The sequence below is a fragment of the Exophiala bonariae genome, assembly GCF_035927105.1.
Source record: "Exophiala bonariae strain CCFEE 5792 chromosome Unknown scaffold_17, whole genome shotgun sequence".
NCBI classification, from domain to species: Eukaryota; Fungi; Ascomycota; class Eurotiomycetes; order Chaetothyriales; family Herpotrichiellaceae; genus Exophiala; species Exophiala bonariae.
The window spans coordinates 162787-180053 of NW_027042492.1; the positions used below are offsets into that span (position 1 = coordinate 162787).

General features: G+C 49.6%; 6 protein-coding genes across 6 annotated transcripts; 2 read left to right on the forward strand and 4 right to left on the reverse strand.

The window, feature by feature from the left end:
- Positions 1–518: 518 nt before the first annotated feature.
- LTR84_003665 (uncharacterized protein) lies at positions 519–2698 on the reverse strand (the record flags this gene model as incomplete). The annotated part of the gene is made up of 3 exons (XM_064847249.1): positions 519–1735; positions 1874–2446; positions 2500–2698. The coding sequence occupies 3 exons, from the start codon at positions 2696–2698 to the stop codon at positions 519–521; spliced, it is 1989 nt and encodes a 662-aa protein (XP_064704970.1).
- Positions 2699–5464: 2766 nt separating this feature from the next.
- LTR84_003666 (uncharacterized protein) lies at positions 5465–6272 on the forward strand (the record flags this gene model as incomplete). The annotated part of the gene is made up of 2 exons (XM_064847250.1): positions 5465–5869; positions 5928–6272. The coding sequence occupies 2 exons, from the start codon at positions 5465–5467 to the stop codon at positions 6270–6272; spliced, it is 750 nt and encodes a 249-aa protein (XP_064704971.1).
- Positions 6273–6527: 255 nt separating this feature from the next.
- LTR84_003667 (uncharacterized protein) lies at positions 6528–7601 on the reverse strand (the record flags this gene model as incomplete). The annotated part of the gene is made up of 1 exon (XM_064847251.1): positions 6528–7601. One exon carries the CDS (start codon positions 7599–7601, stop codon positions 6528–6530), a length of 1074 nt encoding a protein of 357 aa, XP_064704972.1.
- Positions 7602–7843: 242 nt separating this feature from the next.
- Positions 7844–9230, reverse strand: LTR84_003668 (uncharacterized protein; the record flags this gene model as incomplete). The annotated part of the gene is made up of 2 exons (XM_064847252.1): positions 7844–9080; positions 9133–9230. 2 exons carry the CDS (start codon positions 9228–9230, stop codon positions 7844–7846), a joined length of 1335 nt encoding a protein of 444 aa, XP_064704973.1.
- Positions 9231–9971: 741 nt separating this feature from the next.
- Positions 9972–12860, reverse strand: LTR84_003669 (uncharacterized protein; the record flags this gene model as incomplete). The annotated part of the gene is made up of 2 exons (XM_064847253.1): positions 9972–12700; positions 12761–12860. 2 exons carry the CDS (start codon positions 12858–12860, stop codon positions 9972–9974), a joined length of 2829 nt encoding a protein of 942 aa, XP_064704974.1.
- A 3101-nt stretch (positions 12861–15961) lies between these two features.
- LTR84_003670 (uncharacterized protein) lies at positions 15962–16909 on the forward strand (the record flags this gene model as incomplete). The annotated part of the gene is made up of 3 exons (XM_064847254.1): positions 15962–16365; positions 16418–16713; positions 16767–16909. The coding sequence occupies 3 exons, from the start codon at positions 15962–15964 to the stop codon at positions 16907–16909; spliced, it is 843 nt and encodes a 280-aa protein (XP_064704975.1).
- Between the last annotated feature and the right edge of the window lie 358 nt (positions 16910–17267).

The following is a 17267-nucleotide window of genomic DNA, read 5'->3' on the forward strand; positions in this document are numbered from 1 at the left end:
AGTCAAGCCTAAGAGTAGATGGTTAGAATGTCAGCCTGGGAATGCACTTGAGGCCGTGCCGACCCAACACATCGACTCAAAAAGGTTTAGTGGATAGATTCTCTTCAAAAAATTCACCTCTCCGCGAAGCACCGCTCTCCTGGACTCGGTGGCAACTCTAGTGTATTCCTAGGCATAGACGGCACCTATACTTGTAATGTCGAACTTTTCGTCAACTTCCATGAAGATCCTGAGTGACCATTCGTTCTATTCTACGAAGTTACTTAGGACTAATATGGTACAGCACAGCCTGAAATCCAATCCTCGAACGCAAAACCCGGACATTGCACCAGCGCTCCGAAAAAACATTCACCAAGCAAAGTCTCTCCAATAAATATAGCTTGGGAGTTGACCTGTTCAGGTCTAAACTCCCAAGCTCCAATTACATCTCATCAGCCTATTTCTTCTTCACAGTGATACTAAGATGAATAATCCAGCATTTCATTCACTCGAAGCCGTCACAATGATAAACACCTGAACTAAGTCCGATCAGTGGGCGTCTGGGACTGCAATGTCTCAGACTTGATGTCAGGCGAGCCCACCCTTTGGGGCACAGAGCGGCTGACTTCGCCCAGCTTAGCCTGGTCGACAGGATTGGACGGCATTTCATGCGTCATCTGTCGCACTGGTGGCGCTGCCTGCATTTCCTGAGGCAGATACTGCGGCTGCTGCGTGTACATTTCTGCGGGGTGAGGCCCGCCTAGTGGGGAATACATCTGCTGGATACCGTAGTTCTGTTGCTGCGGGTGGCCGGGGTAGAAGGGCTGTGGGTACGGATAGGGTTGTTGCGAATATTGGCCGAAGGGACCCATTTGAGGCGGGCTGTAGGGCGGGATGTTCTGTGAATGAGAGCTATTTGTGGAATACTCCATCTTCGGTCGCACCATGGGAATCTTGTCGTCGTTGGAGCTTCCTGGTGCTTCGAGGACGTTGCTTGGTGGGTGTGAACCGCCGGACTTGGCGTTACCTTGGGTTGCTGCTTTCCTCCGACGGAGCCAGAAGAATATTGCTAAACCGAAGATGATGAGAGCCACTACACCACCGACGGCGCCTCCAACGATCGCGCCGGTATTGGATTTCTCTGGAGCCGGCGTGGAAGTTGGTTCGGTAGTGGCCGTCACCGTTGGAGGGATGTAGCGGGTGGGTGTTCTTTCGTCAAATTGTGCTTTTGCACCGAAGTATACTGCCAAAGCTGCGTCACTCCATCCGCCAACGGGTTCAAGACTCGTGGCACCGCCCTCGGCCGTTCCATCAACAACTGATTGTATAGCGGGAGGCACTTCGTAGGTTGTGAGATTAGGTAGGTACTGGAACCATTTTGAGTCCTCAACATTATTCTGTCCGAGATTCAGGTTGTGCTGAGCGCCAACGGAGGGAACATCGCAGGCAGTGCTGTTGGTGAAGTTGCCTCCCATGACCATCATCTGGCCATGGTCGATAACGTTGCAGGTGAGGAGTCCATGTGGTGCTGACGCGCCTGGGGCCTCAGGATACCACTTGATCCATTCAAATGTCGGCATGGTAAGAATGTAGACATCATCGAAGCCGGTAGAATTCTCGCCAAATCCGAAACCTCCATAAATGTAGATGTTGTAGGATGACTGGTCATCAGTCCATGTTGCACCAGCGCAGAACTTTCGACGGTTTTCAGGAATCTGTCCGGTGGCTGTCTGTTTGTACCATTTGCTATCTCCCACTGTACAATTCAGGCAGTCAGTATCAGCTGAAGCTAGAAGTGGTCCGGGCTTAACTCCAATATTCTAGCCAACTGACCTCGGACGAGGAAGTGGTGTGAAGATGCAGTCAAGACATAGAACAAATAGATGAAACTCACCGTCGTAGATCATGATTTCACTCATGGATTTCGCAACTTCTGTGGAGTTTTCAGAGTCTCTTGAGAATTCCACACCTCCAAAGTAAATCAGGAGTCCTGCTGCAGAAGCTGGGACAGAAAGCAGCACTCCTTCAGCCCGGCCAACATTATCAGGTCCAGTATTGTTGGTGATAGTATTGGCGTCCATGTCAAAGATCGTCAGACCGCTGGTTGCAAAAGCAGCTCCACTCCATAGAGGATTGGTGAAGCTATTGAGATATCCACCGTAGTAATAACCCTTGTTATGAAGCGATGTCCCTCCTCCATATGACACTCTTTGTATTGCCGAGCCAGACGTCGTCGTTGCTGAAGATATATTCCACTGGTTTAACAAGGTGTCGTATCCCCAAAGCTGAAATGTGCTGGGCGCGGCTGAGAATTCGCCTCCATAAAGCCAAAATACTTTATTGACTTCGTCTGGCCATAGTGTTCCTCCTGCTACATCTGGGACTGTGCTGTTCTTTGATAGGTTGGCATATTGTGGTGGCATCCCATCTTTCGAATGCTCCAAATCACTGTACACTAGTACCTGATCTGTGGCGATGTTGGTTAACTGGCCACAGGCGTACTCAAAAGGGTAATCATACTTATGGTAGGAATTGGATTCTGTGGAATCGGATTGGCATATACCCATCCACCGTCGATGTACAATTTGCGATCGATGATTGTTGTTTGATGTCCATATCGTCGACAAAAGTCTTTGAGAGGATCTTGAGGTGCTTGAGCAACGGCTGGGGAGATCAATATGCAGAGCAGAGAACAAAGCTCAATGATTGAAGGTGCCATTTTGAAACAAGTGTTAGGCTTTTAAGACCAAGAGTACTTATTCGATCTAAACAGCAAAGTTGTAGAGTGGCGAAGCAACCACCCGAGCTTGAATATGGAGCTCAGCAGTAACGCTACAGCATAAAGAAGGGATCTGTTGCGAGGTTCTGGCGATCCCCAAAATTCCAAAAGGAAAGAAATGGGCCACACGACTCAAAGGACGGGAGGGAATAGGTGAGTGGCACGAGTGGGTGGCAAGTGATTGAGTACTTGTCTGCCCACACCTGTTGGGCACTCAATACGAGATTGCGAATCAGCAAGGCATACGGGGTTTCTGTGTCTGTTTGAGTAACACGGGGTGGTTAGCGTTGGGCCAGACTCACCATGCATCGCACCCTGAGTACTCCGTACGGAGCATGCAGCCTCGCCGTGCGCATGGCTAACAGAATACGGACAGTGCGCGCTATCAAGCGAGGGGGATTTGCCATGCGAAAGGAAGAGCAGAGAACGTCGCTTGTGGGAACCATGTACTCCATAGAACCTGCTGGTGAGATTCGTCTCGAAACAATAGTGTCATGTCTTTCTGGTTACTGCGTGATTGATATCTTACCCCTATCTCATTTTTGATTACGGCTTGTCCGGTGTTTCCCTTGCTAGCGTATTCTGGACCTTCAGGCGTTCCAGGAAATTCCCTGGGACCCTGGTCCGCCTGCTATTGTGGATTCGGAGAGGCTGAATATGAGCCTGTTCCACAAGTCAAGCTAATAGCAAAACGTGCAGGCTATTTTCTGGTTCTACATCACACAAAAGGCAACACCGAGTCTTGAGGTTGGAGGGAAGGTCAGGTGACTCGTATTTTGACAGAGAATTGGAAATCGGGCTGCAGAAAAGTTGCCTGTTTCCGTCCGAATGTCAATAGCGAAGTCTTACCGAGGACCAGAAGTACTCTTTCCTCGTAATCTTTGTGATCGTGAGTTATTATCTGTGAGATCTTTATCACTGGTTGGCTTTCTGCCGCCGTACGATGTCCAATCCTGAGTGTGCCAAGGAACACAATCGTTGTCAGACGAATAGCACTACCCAAGGAATTTATGTCAGACTAAGCGAATTGGTGTAACAACCACTGCAGGTACGAAGCAAGAGGCGCCAACTTTGGAAGAGATCGTTCACGCATGGCTGTTCGAGGTCGTGGTGCGGATGGTAGAACAGGTTGTGGAGGACAAATGTTAATGAGGCGGTTGGCTGAGATGAAATAGCCCCAGCCCTGTGGTTTCAGGTGTGCCGCTAAAGCTTTATGTAAGGAAGAATTATCTTTAGAGATCCGTGAGAAAAGCAACGAATTAGCCTTTTCAGGCATGGTTTATTACTCTATCGTGATCTTGCCCTTAGATAATGCGAACCTTTGATTGTTCTCGCTATTAGCGACCACAAGTTACATACTTCTTATACATAACCCAGGTGCATTAATTCATAAATATGATATGCATTCACTTCGCTTCCTTCCGAACTTCTGGATGAGAGAAAAGAGCAAGGTACCGAGTATGCACCCGGTTCTGTGATCTTTGGGGCTGAGAGATTACATCGAGATTCGAACATGTCCCGGAGCTGGTCCGCTTTGTATTTTGGCTTACTCCGTAGTTTTATTGGGACACCAGGAGAGGGATACTACTGGTTTCATGCAGTTTCGGACTCGTCAATGGCTGGACGGCTGCGAACCAAGTTCAAGGGTTGGCGTCTTTGACCAGTGGCTGGTCTTGTTGTCGTTAAACATGTGCGCAATGGCGTTTGCCCGGTGATCTGGGTTGAATGCTGGAAAGCGCCCCGGTTGGGCTTTCTCATGTCATCAACTCCATGTTGCATGTTTCTTGTCCTCTAAGCCGTAGCGTCCCAACGGTAGTGATGCACTGCTTGTCTAGGTCACAATGGGGAAAACTACCTGGGTCCTGAACGGTTCACCTATTTATGCATGCCTATCTCTATCATTTCACTTACCTTTTGGCCAATACGACCATAACTGTCGTTTCGGCTAAGACCATCACCTTCATCCACATAAAGACAAGCAGACGAGCACTGTTGACAGTCTATGGGCACCGGGGACTGGTGGGCCTTGGCATCAGGCTGAACATGCCGATCGAGCTAAAAACTACCCATTATTTAGGTGGATTCCCGGTTTCGTGGATGGGCTACATAGAACAATACTAACGTTGAACATTTTCCAGATAGTAGTGGGATTGTGCTCGGAATGATGTTCTGCCATGTTTCATCATAATGTTCGCCGTGTTCAGCCTTTAGAATGAATAGGGGTACCCAGCCTTGCGGGATCTTCTAGTTTTAACGATGCCGGGTATGACCCCAACCTTTGCAGTTGATCTTCATGGCAGCATTCCAAGAGAAACGATCTGCACAGGAGAATCGAATTGTTATTTTCCTCAGGTAACGACAATGCCAATTTGTAGCGACAGTCGAGTGAGGCTGGCACACGTTTCATCTAGTCACGTGCAACATCTTCTCCAAATTTGACCTCTTTCGAATTTATTCCCCAACTTTTGCTGCGTCCCTGCCCCTGAGTTCTTAAGCACTGAATACATCTTATGACCGATCAAGTCACCAACCTTCAAGATGCCTCCTAGAAGCAAGGTACCGGATTACAGAATTATAAATCAACTTTGGTCACTATCCAGCTTACAGTCTCGGTCTCCGACAAGCTCTATTTGCAGAGAATGTCGACAAATCCTCCGGCAACAATGCCAACCTCCACGGACAGTAAATAGCTCCTATTCCTCCTCCATGCGCGCCTTCAGCACCTCGCAAGTCTTCCAGAAGAAATCCTCCGCGTCCTCAAAATCCGCCCGCACAAGTCCAGAGGTAACATCCCCAAAAGACAAGTCCCAACCCATCCCCGACAACGCAGCCACACAGGAGAAGGATGAGGAGATCGACCCGTATGACTTCACGGTGCTTGACCGCGGGATCGCGTCCGCAATAGCTCGGCTGAAGGATGCGCTGACAAAGACGCGGGATGCGGGACGGATCACCCCTGTCATGGTCGAAGAACTACCTGTGGATCTGAATGTCAAGGGCAAAGAGACGCATGGTACATCACCACATAGAGAGCGCACCAAGATCGGCGACATCGCCAGCGTGGTGCCTAAGACTGGTCGCATGCTACAGGTGTACTGTGCGGAAGAAGCGGTGAGTCTGGCTCCATCCATGGGAGAAAAGAAATATCTAAACTAACCTCAATCCGCAGCACGTGAAACCCATAATATCTGCCCTGCAGGCAAGCGCACACAGTCTAGCGCCGCAACCAGACGCCCACAACGCGCTGGTGATCCTGATTCCTGTCCCACCCGCGACGGCCGAAACCCGTGCGCAAGCGAAAGCAGAGGCAAAGAAATGCTTCGAACGCGCCAGCAACGACATCCGGAAAGCGCGGGGCGACGCACAGAAACGGCACCGCAAAATGGAGTTGGGGAAGCTCGTCATCGTCGATGAGCTGCACAAGGCGCACAAGCAAATGGAGGAGGTGGTCAAGAAGGGGCAGGATGAAGCCAAGAAGGTCTTTGAGGCCGCGGTAAAAAGTTTGGATGGATGATTGGACTTATATAAAGGGACTTTTGCGAGGAACCGGACACGAAGGTAAAGTTAATGTACGATCATGTTGCGGCGGCGAATGTAATACCGGCTTGAAAAGTAAAAAAGTCTTGACACATGTGCACATATGAACATGCTATGGGTGGAGGCGGTATATACATCAGGATACCATGGATAGAGCAATGGATATCGTCCAACACGGCTGTGCTCACTCTAATCCTCACCCAACCTTCCCTCCTCCGATGTTGAGTCTACTCTACCTAGGGATACTTTCCCTGTCCTTCTCCCCTCTCTCCCCTTTCCACTGCGCGCAAGCAAACCAAGCACCCCCAACGACCGTCATCAGCGCCCCGAGCACGACTCTCCAACCACAACCTCCATCATCGTCCTTGACCCACAGTGCAATGATCAGAATCATGACCTGCTTCAAGTTCGCCACGACAGCCATCGCCAGCGGTCCGCAGCGCCGGTTTGCCTCGAAGGATGCGATGTTCAACATACCCGCGGCGAAGACATTGATCGCTGTGATGGCAAGAACCCTGCCGTTGGTAGCGGCAGGTATGGCATTCCCTAGATTACGGACGATGACTCGATGGAGTCTCGGAATCTCCCCAGCCCACCAGGCGAGCAGCAGTGCTTGAATGACCGCGAAGGGCGCGGTGTAGCGGATAAGGGTCGTTGGTGACAGATTCAGGCTTAAATCCAAACTTGAGGCTGGCCGTGCGGTGCGAGGTGGCGTTCGCTTGCTTTGCAGTGTGTTGGTGAGTATTGTTTTGAGGACAGCGAGAACGGCGCCACTGAGGGTGATGATGATCCCATTGAACGATGGGGTTTCTTGTCCATGTGATGCGGAATCGTCAAGGGTGGGCAGGGTGGTTGCGAAAATGACGCCAGCAATGATTGGCACAAGACTGAGGTAGGTCGATAAGGAGTAGGAGCTGAGAGGGCGTCTGAGCAGAGTTATCGAGAGCAACACTGTGATGGCTGGTGCTGTGGCGCGAATCGTTTGATGTAGTGAGAGACTGATAAGTCCGAGACTGAGGTTGGAAATGGCAATGTTGATGGTGTACAGGAGAGAGAAGCAGACCAGGATGGTATGGGCCTGAAAGCTTAAGGTGGTGAACCTCGTGCGCCAGGTTCGTTCGGGATGGTCGATGGGTTTATTTGAGAATGATGAAATGAGGTCTGTGGTTATCAAGGTACACAAAACATGTGTCGCTGTAAGAAGATACGGGCATGAGGTTTCTGACACCACTTGCTTGTTGGTTAGGGTAACAACGAGGTTGAGTAGGAAATAAATGCCGATTGTCAATAAGGCTAGATTGGACATGATGGAAAATGAGCGGAATGCAAGATCCAAATTGAGACAAAGGGATGAAAATGAGATGTATGATATTCCACAGTGATTAGGACACGAGAATCTGTCGACTTGTTTTGGTGGATAATTGAAGGAGTGATCCCAAGCCACTGAATCCGACATTATACAGAATATCTTCTCAATACCATGCCGAGAACTCCGTCAGACGCCGTGCTTTTCTTTGCATACATTGGATTCATGAAAAAAGGTTGGACTCATTCTTCTTCGTCTTTGACAGGAGGAGAACTCTGTGCAGAAGTTTCTCGTGGTGGCTCTGTACTGTTCGCAGGACGCTTCAAGGCGGGTTTGGCAGGTTTTGGATGTGCGCCGCTGATCGCAATAGCTTGTTGAGCTTGATTGTGGCTCTTTCCCCCATGCCAATGGTCAGGATGCGGGACAATCTCTGCTGCGCTATACACGGGTTTTCCAATGATGCTTTCGGTAGCCACATCATAGAAAACAGCAACATGGAGCAGTAGTTGCCCTTTGTCGCCTTTACAACGAACTGTCCCCTTGAAACATACTAGGCTGCCGTTGGGTTTTTGCATTTCTGTGGCCTGGCCCATGACCCAGTAATTGCGGAAAACAACACAACCCCTCTCAATGGCAGCCTTGTAGGTCATTGCACGGACAGCGTCTCGATATGCTTGCCTCGGATCATCATCCGCATATTCACCTCTCAAGAAAGGAAGAACTCTCTTGAGAGTTTGGTCGCTGGCCTTTGCGATGGCTAGGCTCCGATTGGCCTTTTCTTCCTTAGACAATGTCTTGTTTGCCTCCCCTTCTTCCCGGAATGCACTCATGCTGTCAGCCACTCGTGCTTTTGTGATGATATATGTCACCCGTGCAAATTCCTTGCAGCCAGCATAGAAAGCCTTGCTTAGCATGACGGGATGGAAGATGCGATCCATCTTGGCACCAACACTGTCAGGCAAGCGTCGCCACCCATATGCAACATCTCCTGATGGTGATATAAATATGCAAGGGACTTCGTAATGCGCCGCGGGAGCGATGGGTATCACCAGATCCAGCTCCATACCAATTTGAAGAGTTTGTAGATATTGTACCCAGCCACGATATTGATCACTCAAGAGGTGTTCTCTCACCAGAGCAGAAATCTTGGTGGCGACAGCGTCTTGACGTTTCTTATCCTGAGCAAAACTTTGATTTGCTTTCCATTGAGGATCGTCTTCTTTATACCACCCACGTTGCGCACGGCGTACCCAGATTGGAAGCATCAGATGGATGGCTTTTTCGTTGTCGGGTTCACTACGGCCAGCTCCGTCTGCGGATGTTTGCTGTTGTGCCTGTTTCCAATGGCCAGCCCACCATTCTTTACTCTTTAGTCTGTCGAAGCCCTTCTTGAGGTCTCGGTCGGAGAAGACATGGTCCACGGTCCTTACAACACAGACGCTTATAACAAACGTTGTCAAAAAGCGGGAGGCATTGAACCTATGGCTCAATTAGACGAATGTAGTTGATGGATTCGTTTTGGTATGCATACCGAGAGTTCTTGGTCACAGAGACCTTTTGTACACCAAACTGCCCATTCTTTGATGGCACACGGATAGAACGCGATCTACTGAATAGGTAGCGTAGCATTGGGAGTGAGTTGAGTGGGAGACCATGATACCGTGAGGCTCATGGGATTGTCGCAGAACGCTGCCCGGCTGCTAGGTTGAGCGACAGACTCGGGTCGATATCGATGTCAAAGGATCGTCTATAGGAAGCCAAGTATCGTCTGCTCGATATCCTATCCTCCGAGATTAAATTTGATGCACATTCAATGGTGGTGTTGAAGCCGCAGTCTAGAATCCCTCAAGTTTGATATTGGAGAAATCTGGAGGGGAACTTTGGGAAAGCGCTCAGGCGGAAAGCACGTGCAATTCTGTCGTTGTGGCGCAGGTGGCGAGTGAGCTACCTTGTGGCGTGGTGTCAACGTTCAGCATCAGAGTATCTGCGTATGACTCAGGCTTCGTAGAATCGATGGATACCCTCCTTTAGTAATTGACGTGACATTATCAAGACATTAAATTATCAAGACATTACATATAAAACATGATTGTGTTGCTCAGAGACTTTGCCCTTCCAGGCACTCAATTCTGCCGCCTCTTCCCCTTGCCGCCATATGAACCGTGTTTAGATAAAGTGACCAGCATGGGTCCTCGGCAGGGAGGGGGGAAATGGGTACAAAATCAGAATCTCCAAAGATCATGTCGCAATAATTTGATTGCACATTGATCAGACGCCCTTTCATCAGCGTCAAATACGGGACTTCCCCGACAAATTGGGTGGAAAAAGACTGGCATGTCGGTAGAATCTAGGCCACGCCAGCTCGTCCACTCAGTGGGCCAGACACGATAAGGGGATTCTCATACTTGTGCGACTCGCCACTTTCTTCCGCTTGTCTCTCAAAAGTGCGACGATCTCTGGACGACCCACGGCCCAGTCGTCCACCTTCCTGTTCTGTGAGTCAGTGGCATCAAGATCTATCCCTTCCTGCTTCAACAAAAGAGACAGTATTTGAGAGCGGCCTTTTTCCGCGACACGCATGAGTAGTGTCTTACGGTCATCCTCTTCGTCCCTTGAGTTCACACTTACGGACAGGGACTGATGTCCCAGAATTTGCTCAACGATTTCGAGATAGCCTTCCTCTGCGGCTGAAAACAGAGACTTGCGCCGCATCTCAGGACTTACATCTGGATAGTTAAACAGGATGCGGAAAAGATGGATCTGGCCTGTCTTGGTAGCATGGAGCAGCATTTCGGTCAATTCGCATGTCCACCTATCAGCGTGCCTTTCGCAATGCGTTTTGATGATCAATTTGCCGATCTCATCAAATCCGCCAGCAGCCGCCCATTCCAAGGGTGTGTGCCCTGCTTTGGCATCCTTGTGATCGATGTTGGCGCTTCCCCGTTCGATAAGGTAAGTCACAGCTTTGCTGTGCCCGTTGCCCGCTGCCCAGGATAGTGCAGTTCGTTTTTCCATGTCGTCTTCTGATTCAACGTCTGCACCACAGGCCAAAAGGGTAGCGACCACCGAATCGTGGCCCTTCCGTGCAGCGATTACAAGTGCAGTTTGCTCCAAGCACTTGACTTCTAGCTTAACCTGATCTGTTACTTTTTCGAGAATTGATCTTACTACTTCGCCGTGGCCATGCGAGGCTGCCAACCAGAGAGCTGTACGACCTTGGCTATCACCTTGGTCCCAATCGATATACGTGAAGTTGACGTTGACAAACTGCCTGACGATCTCGTCAAGGTTCCGCGCTGCCGCGAGCATCACCGGGCTCAAGCCTTTTTCATTATCTGACGTGTTGCAATCCACCGACTTGGTGGCAAGCAGGAATCTCACCATGTCCTCTCGCCCATAGGCCACGGCCAGCCAGATTGGTGTTCTTCCCTTCTCATCACGAGCGTTGATGTTAAGCGGAGTAGATGCGCGTTGTGGCGCACGCAAAAGATAATCCACTAATGCTGTTAGATTATGGCGGATCAACATGTGCAGCCATGACTGGCCTCGAACATATTCCTCCCCAAAGCGGAATTGATCCAACTGAACCATCAATTCTCTAGTATTTTCAGAAGAATTTGATTGAACGAATTTCCAAAGCTCCCTAGAGCCTGAATCATGGGCGTTCTGGAGATGATAGGGCCATGCAAAGCATGCATAATCCAAGAATGGGAATTTTTCCATGAGCCTGCCTTGTTCCTGAGCACAATCCTGCCTGAATGAGCCTTGCAGGGGATTTTGATCGTAAGTAGAGAACACAAGGTAGGCCAAACAGCAACTGGCCATGCGGTGGTGCAAATCGCGTGTGTACGCGTGATTCCAGTGGGGCCTGGACTTGACAGCAGATTCCAACGAAAAATGAAATAGGTGGATTTCTGTACCTTGAAGCCGGACGGCCGGCTCACACAATTGGATGTGGTCGCATAACACTGTCTTGGTGAAAAATGCAAAGCCCAACTTAGAGAACGGCCTCCCCGCTAGCTTGGTTGCTGCGACGAGCTCAGACAGTTTCAGAGGACGCCTTGCCGTGACAATGAGCTCAAGCAGACATTCGCGCTCACCGCGTTTGCGCTCGTCACTCGCGTTCAGTCTTTCGAAAATCGTCTCAATCATAGCTCTCATACTATCCGAAGAGACGGTTTCCATCTTCTTTTGCCTCCGCTGTAACGGCGTCACGGCAAGCACGGGCAGGACGGCGGCGATCCATCTGAAGTTTCCTGCGGCTTCGCGAATCAAATTCGCCTGCCATTTTTCACTGTCTTCCAGAGAATATCCACCGAAGCCTGAAGACTGAGCCTTAACGAATCGTTCAATGTCTAGACTATTCGCGGCGTTGCCTTCGGCATCAGAAAAGCAGACAATGTTGTCGTATCCGACTGTCCTTACCATTGATGCAATATCTTGACACGGCTGGGTGGTAAGCAGGAGTTTGACGCGTTTTCGGCAATCTCTATCGCCATATATGCTTGAATTTGGTGCGATGGTATTTAGAAGGACGCCTCTATCACTGACATCCCTTATGCTGTCGAAGCCATCAATAATGCAGTACCAATTTTCGCCCCCGGGATTCTCTATCACTTTCCCAAAAAGTTCCGCGAGCTGCGCGTAGGAATCCAACAGACCGTTAGAAGACTGGTCATATTTTTTCCTGATACACTGTGCTGCTGATGCTGAGTCCGATGCGTGGATCAAGTATTGATGAATAAGACTTCGAAGAATGGAGATAGCAGCTGGCTGCTGTGCTGCCTGGTCTCTGGTGTCAACCAACGTAGAACTGCAAAAATACCAGATAAGTTTGGTTGACTCCTCAGGTTCTTCGGACTGGATATGCCTTTCAATGGTGTCTCTTATGTGCCTAGCAAGGACTGTCTTCCCCGTCCCGGGGTTTCCGACCACACATAGGAATGACTTTGTGCCACGCAGCCATTCCTGGTACTCTCCAACTCCATCGATCCAATGGCAGGTACCATCGAAGGGGACCTCCACTTTAACTTGGTAGGCACAATAGTCCGTCGTATCGAATTGACTTTTCCAGTTACTCTCTGACGAGAGTCTTCCTCCTAAGTAGTCCCGTTAGTCAACAATTAGCATTTGACAATCTGCGTACTTGCCAGCCGAACCAAAACGTGGGTTCCCGACGATAATTTGTGTTCCCCCGTGTAAATTATTGGATGAAGTGGAGTCCCCAATCTGATTCACGTTGACGCTCGACTCAGCCATGTCATAGCCTGCTGCATCCGGCTACTAGGCCTGCAGAAAGGCAGCTGATGTTCTGGTGGATTATCATTGCGGAGACTACAAGCTTGGTGGCATGCGAAAATATGTCTTTTGTCGTAAGATGAGGAAGTGTTTTCTTTAATGAGGCTCACAGCAAGATTCCCTCTATCTGGAAATATTGGGACATGGCAATCGAACAGGATGAAGAGCGAATTGGGGAACAACCCAGGAATGTTCGGGCCCCAGAACAATGCGCAATGGGCCGTCCCTTGGGCCCTGGCAATATCAAGTCACGAGGTCCCTCCGCGAGCTGCAGCAATGAAACCGGTGTGCGAGTTTCTGCAATCCACGAGGACTGAATGCCCGAGGCACCCGAGGTCACGCATTGCATCAGGCGGTGGACAGGAATTGAGTGACGAGTGGTTCTTGATCGGGGTTACAAGCGGCTTGCATGAACCCATGTCTCGGCTTGTGGATATCATTGGCATGCTCCCCATTGCCCGCTGCCTGAGGCGTGGCAACCTGGTTGCCTTGACAGCAGTCGTCCAACGAACACCCCTTTCATTCAACTTTCATTCGCTTTCCCACACCTTTCACTATCAGCTCGAGCAACACAAGTCACACCAATGATCGAGAACACAACAGTACCTTCAGAGCCTCTATTTGCCCGCTTGTAACTGCATTACATGGCAGTCTGCTTGACACCCTAAATCCATTGACCACCTAGATCGTAGCTGCCATCGGGCGTTTCGTTTTGTGGATACCTGTTTGGCGAGAGCAGCTCATCCCACGTCCGCGCTATTGTCTGTTGGTCTCGGAAAAGGTTCGTTCTTACTTCTTTAGTATGCAGTCGCCAAATCTTAGACCTCTAAGATTTTTCTCGAATAAAGCTGGCTGTCAATATGAAGATCAAACTGCCAGCGGAATATCCACGTCCTGGTTCATATTTCTTTCGCCAGAAATCAGTAAACTTGGGATTCTTCTGGGATAGAAGTCAACAGACTATCATGATGGATTGGCAAACAGACACTGACCTCTTAAGCAGGGTCTGGCAGCAGCACGCTTCACCCTACAGCCACACCAAATCTTGCGCTAATAACATTGTCAAGTGATTGCATAGATTCGGGACATTTGGCTAGGGGATACCCCTTGTCCCATTGGATACACGTTTGCAGGGCTGTACAACAACCTGCCTGACTGAGTACATGATGGGCTGTTTGGGACTGGGCCATCTTCGTCGGTCTCGTGAACGTGGTTCCAACGAAGAAGTGAAGCTACCACCAAGGTCTTGTAGGGCCACCCCGAGTCATTATGAGGCCAGTAGCGGTACGAACCATTTGGAACCATCAAGAAGGCCCATTGCATTGGGGTGGTGCCGCGGCATACTCACTCGTTTTGGCCCTCACCGCAGCCTTGCCTCCGCAAGATGTACCCAACCGATGCCTACCGTTCCACACCTGATCGATTCACAATCCACTGAGATTGAACTCACCGAAACGCATTCAATTAAGTCCGAGTCTCTCGCGTCAATACGATTAGTGCAACCCGAAAACTTCCACGTGACGGAAACGCAGACTGTGGTATCCCTTGTGAAACGGCTAATTGATGGGGTTGGGCAGTTGGCGAAGTCCATAGGTCCGACAAATCATGCTCAGCAGCGCCGGGCCCGAAAAGAAGTCTGGGAAGAGGTCAAGAGCATACTTGAACACAGAAATGCCGGTTATCACGCTACAATAACTTTGGGGGAGCGCCTGCTTCTTCGGTCGCCTCAGGCGCAGGAAATCGGCCCTCAACTAATACAGCTGCGTAATATTGTCCTGAGCATTCGAGACATATTCGAAGGTGGTGGTGCCTACTACGAATTAGTATGGGAAGATTGCAGCGTCACTGAGGAAAACAGAGAACAGGTGGAGCTGCTCAAAGATAAAGAAGTTCTCTTGGGAATATCGTGGTCAGGGCAAAGTGTTACAACGTACGGCAAATGCTGATTGGGGATCAGCAGGGAATCTAAATGATGTGGCGTTTCATCCTTGGACGCGATGTGACAATATTGACTTCTTGCTGTGTATTAGAACCTGGTATATATGTATCTTGATTGTCTAAGCATTTTTGTGTGAGGCGTGGATCGTTCACAAATAAATATACCTTCGGAATTAGTGAACGGCATCGACCAGCATGGCCTGAAAATGATTATGCATTGAGAACACAACTTATCCGGCTGCAACATGTTACACATGCGAAAGCTCCTCCCGCTTATACCTCGAGCGGTTGTGAGACGAGCAGGGGCCCAGACTTCAATTTTTCAAAGGTGCCATTCATGTCACGTTTGTCACTATTCACTGGGGCTCGGACAGCAACACATTTACAACCCGACAAATCAATTCCGTTGAACACGATTCTGAAGGGAGCCCCATCAATCCACAATGTGATGGTACCAATACCCACCAAGCGCATTTTAGCACTTCAAGGTGTGTTATGGTTCTCTGATTCAGCCTTTCTCAGTGAATCCTTGTTTATCTATTCGCGACTCATGAGAGCAGGCCCGCCTAGGTGGACTCGAAAACATGTTGCCAGTAACTGATGATGCTTGACGTGGTCCCTCAGGCCGACACCTACTCGTACTTCGTAGCCGGTGTGGCAGTGATCTCTCCACATGGTGCCAACTGCGGATTAGTTAGTTGGTATTAGCTTTCTCGTAGGCGATTTTGAAAGATATCTAGGCTGGCACGGCCCGATTAGCGCCCATAACGTCGAGCCCGGGGAGTTGCCATTCTCGCGTCTAAGCCAGCAACAAGGCAACGAGTCTACCTTGGAGTGCCTCAGATGATTACACAAATATGCTCGTCGAGATTCGGGACAGCGACTGCGCCATCCTTTGTTACACACCGGTCGTCTGCTTCCTCATTTACTGTAACACTGTGAATGGAATTCTCCCTTCGCACAATGGAATGTCTCGCATAGGCGGGTTCCGCATATATAAACAGTGAGCCTGCCAGAACGTCCAGACTTCGCAGCCGTGCTGGACCTCGCCAGCTTCTGCAATATCCAACGACTAGATTCACCTGTCTATGTTTTACAATTCGCCACCTCCACCACTTTTATCCATGGCGGACCCTTTCAGTATCAGCGCAAGCATCTTGACGGTTTTGCAAGTGGCTGCTTCCCTCGTCAGCTTGATACGTGATCTCAAAGATGCATCGCGGGAACTGAAAAAGTTGCAGCTCGAGATTGAAGGTCTCCAGACCATCCTGTCTCGAGTGAAAGATCTTAGTGAAAAAACCGAGACACCTGAAGAACAAACAGAGAAAGTCGTCTGCTCCCACGCACCTCTACAGGAGTGTCTTGCGCAACTTACAAAGCTCATGGAGAAATTCAGCCCGGTGCGTGGAGTGATCAGACCATCTAGAGCAATATCTTGGAAACTACAGCAAGGGGAGATCAAGCAGGCTATAGCAAGCATAGAACGACAGAAGACACTATTGATAGTTGGCTTACAGGTCGACACTCAGTGAGACCATCCCTCAGAAAATATCGGAAAGGTAATTTCTAACCAGGCGCAGAAGTCTTTGCTACACCACCAACACCCTATGTCTTCAGAACCAGTCCAGTATATCCAGTCTTCAAGCAGATATCGCCACTCTCAAAGATGCTAGCATCACTGAGGCAGGGCAGTCAAGCAGCAACTATATTCAAGACGCAATTCAATACAGCAAAATGCTCGTTGCAGAGCCACAAGACATCAACGCCTACCGCGCAACAGGGCCATCACGACTCCCTGAGAATGCAGAATTACCAGCATATTTGTATAGAACTACAGGTCCGTCGAGTGATGAAGTCTTCGGAGCAGAAAGTTCATGTGAGGCGCGACGACATTATTGATTCTCTGGACGTACTAACACACTTTCATAGCAACACCATTCCATGCCACGGCGTACAATGATGCAGCCCGCGTCACAGTCATTCATCGAGGCAACAACTATAACGGTGCAAATGTTGTGTATGGTGGCTGTCAGGTCTTCTCTGGGGCAACGATATGCTTCGGCCAGGGGTAAGCAGACAAGTGAGTACCAGCCATTCAAATCAGGTAAAGAAACCATTGTTTTATTGCCTCATTGTGAATCATGCTAGTCCTTGTAACTTCAAAGCATTGACCCGCAGACTGCATATGCGTGTGCAGGGCATATGTGCTGCTGATTGAACGAGCCTGGTTGCCAAACCCGTGTTCGTATTCCGTGGCACCTTGCCTGGTTATAGCTGCAAATAGTAGGCCTAGAAATCTCCGACAGCCTGGTAGTTCTTGACTTAGACTATTGCAGAAAAAGGCGTCCTTGCTGTTGTGGCTGCCTGGCGGCACATTGGGCATCTCTGCCGCGAAGCAAGCATGCCCCATTCAGTCCATCTCTTACCCAA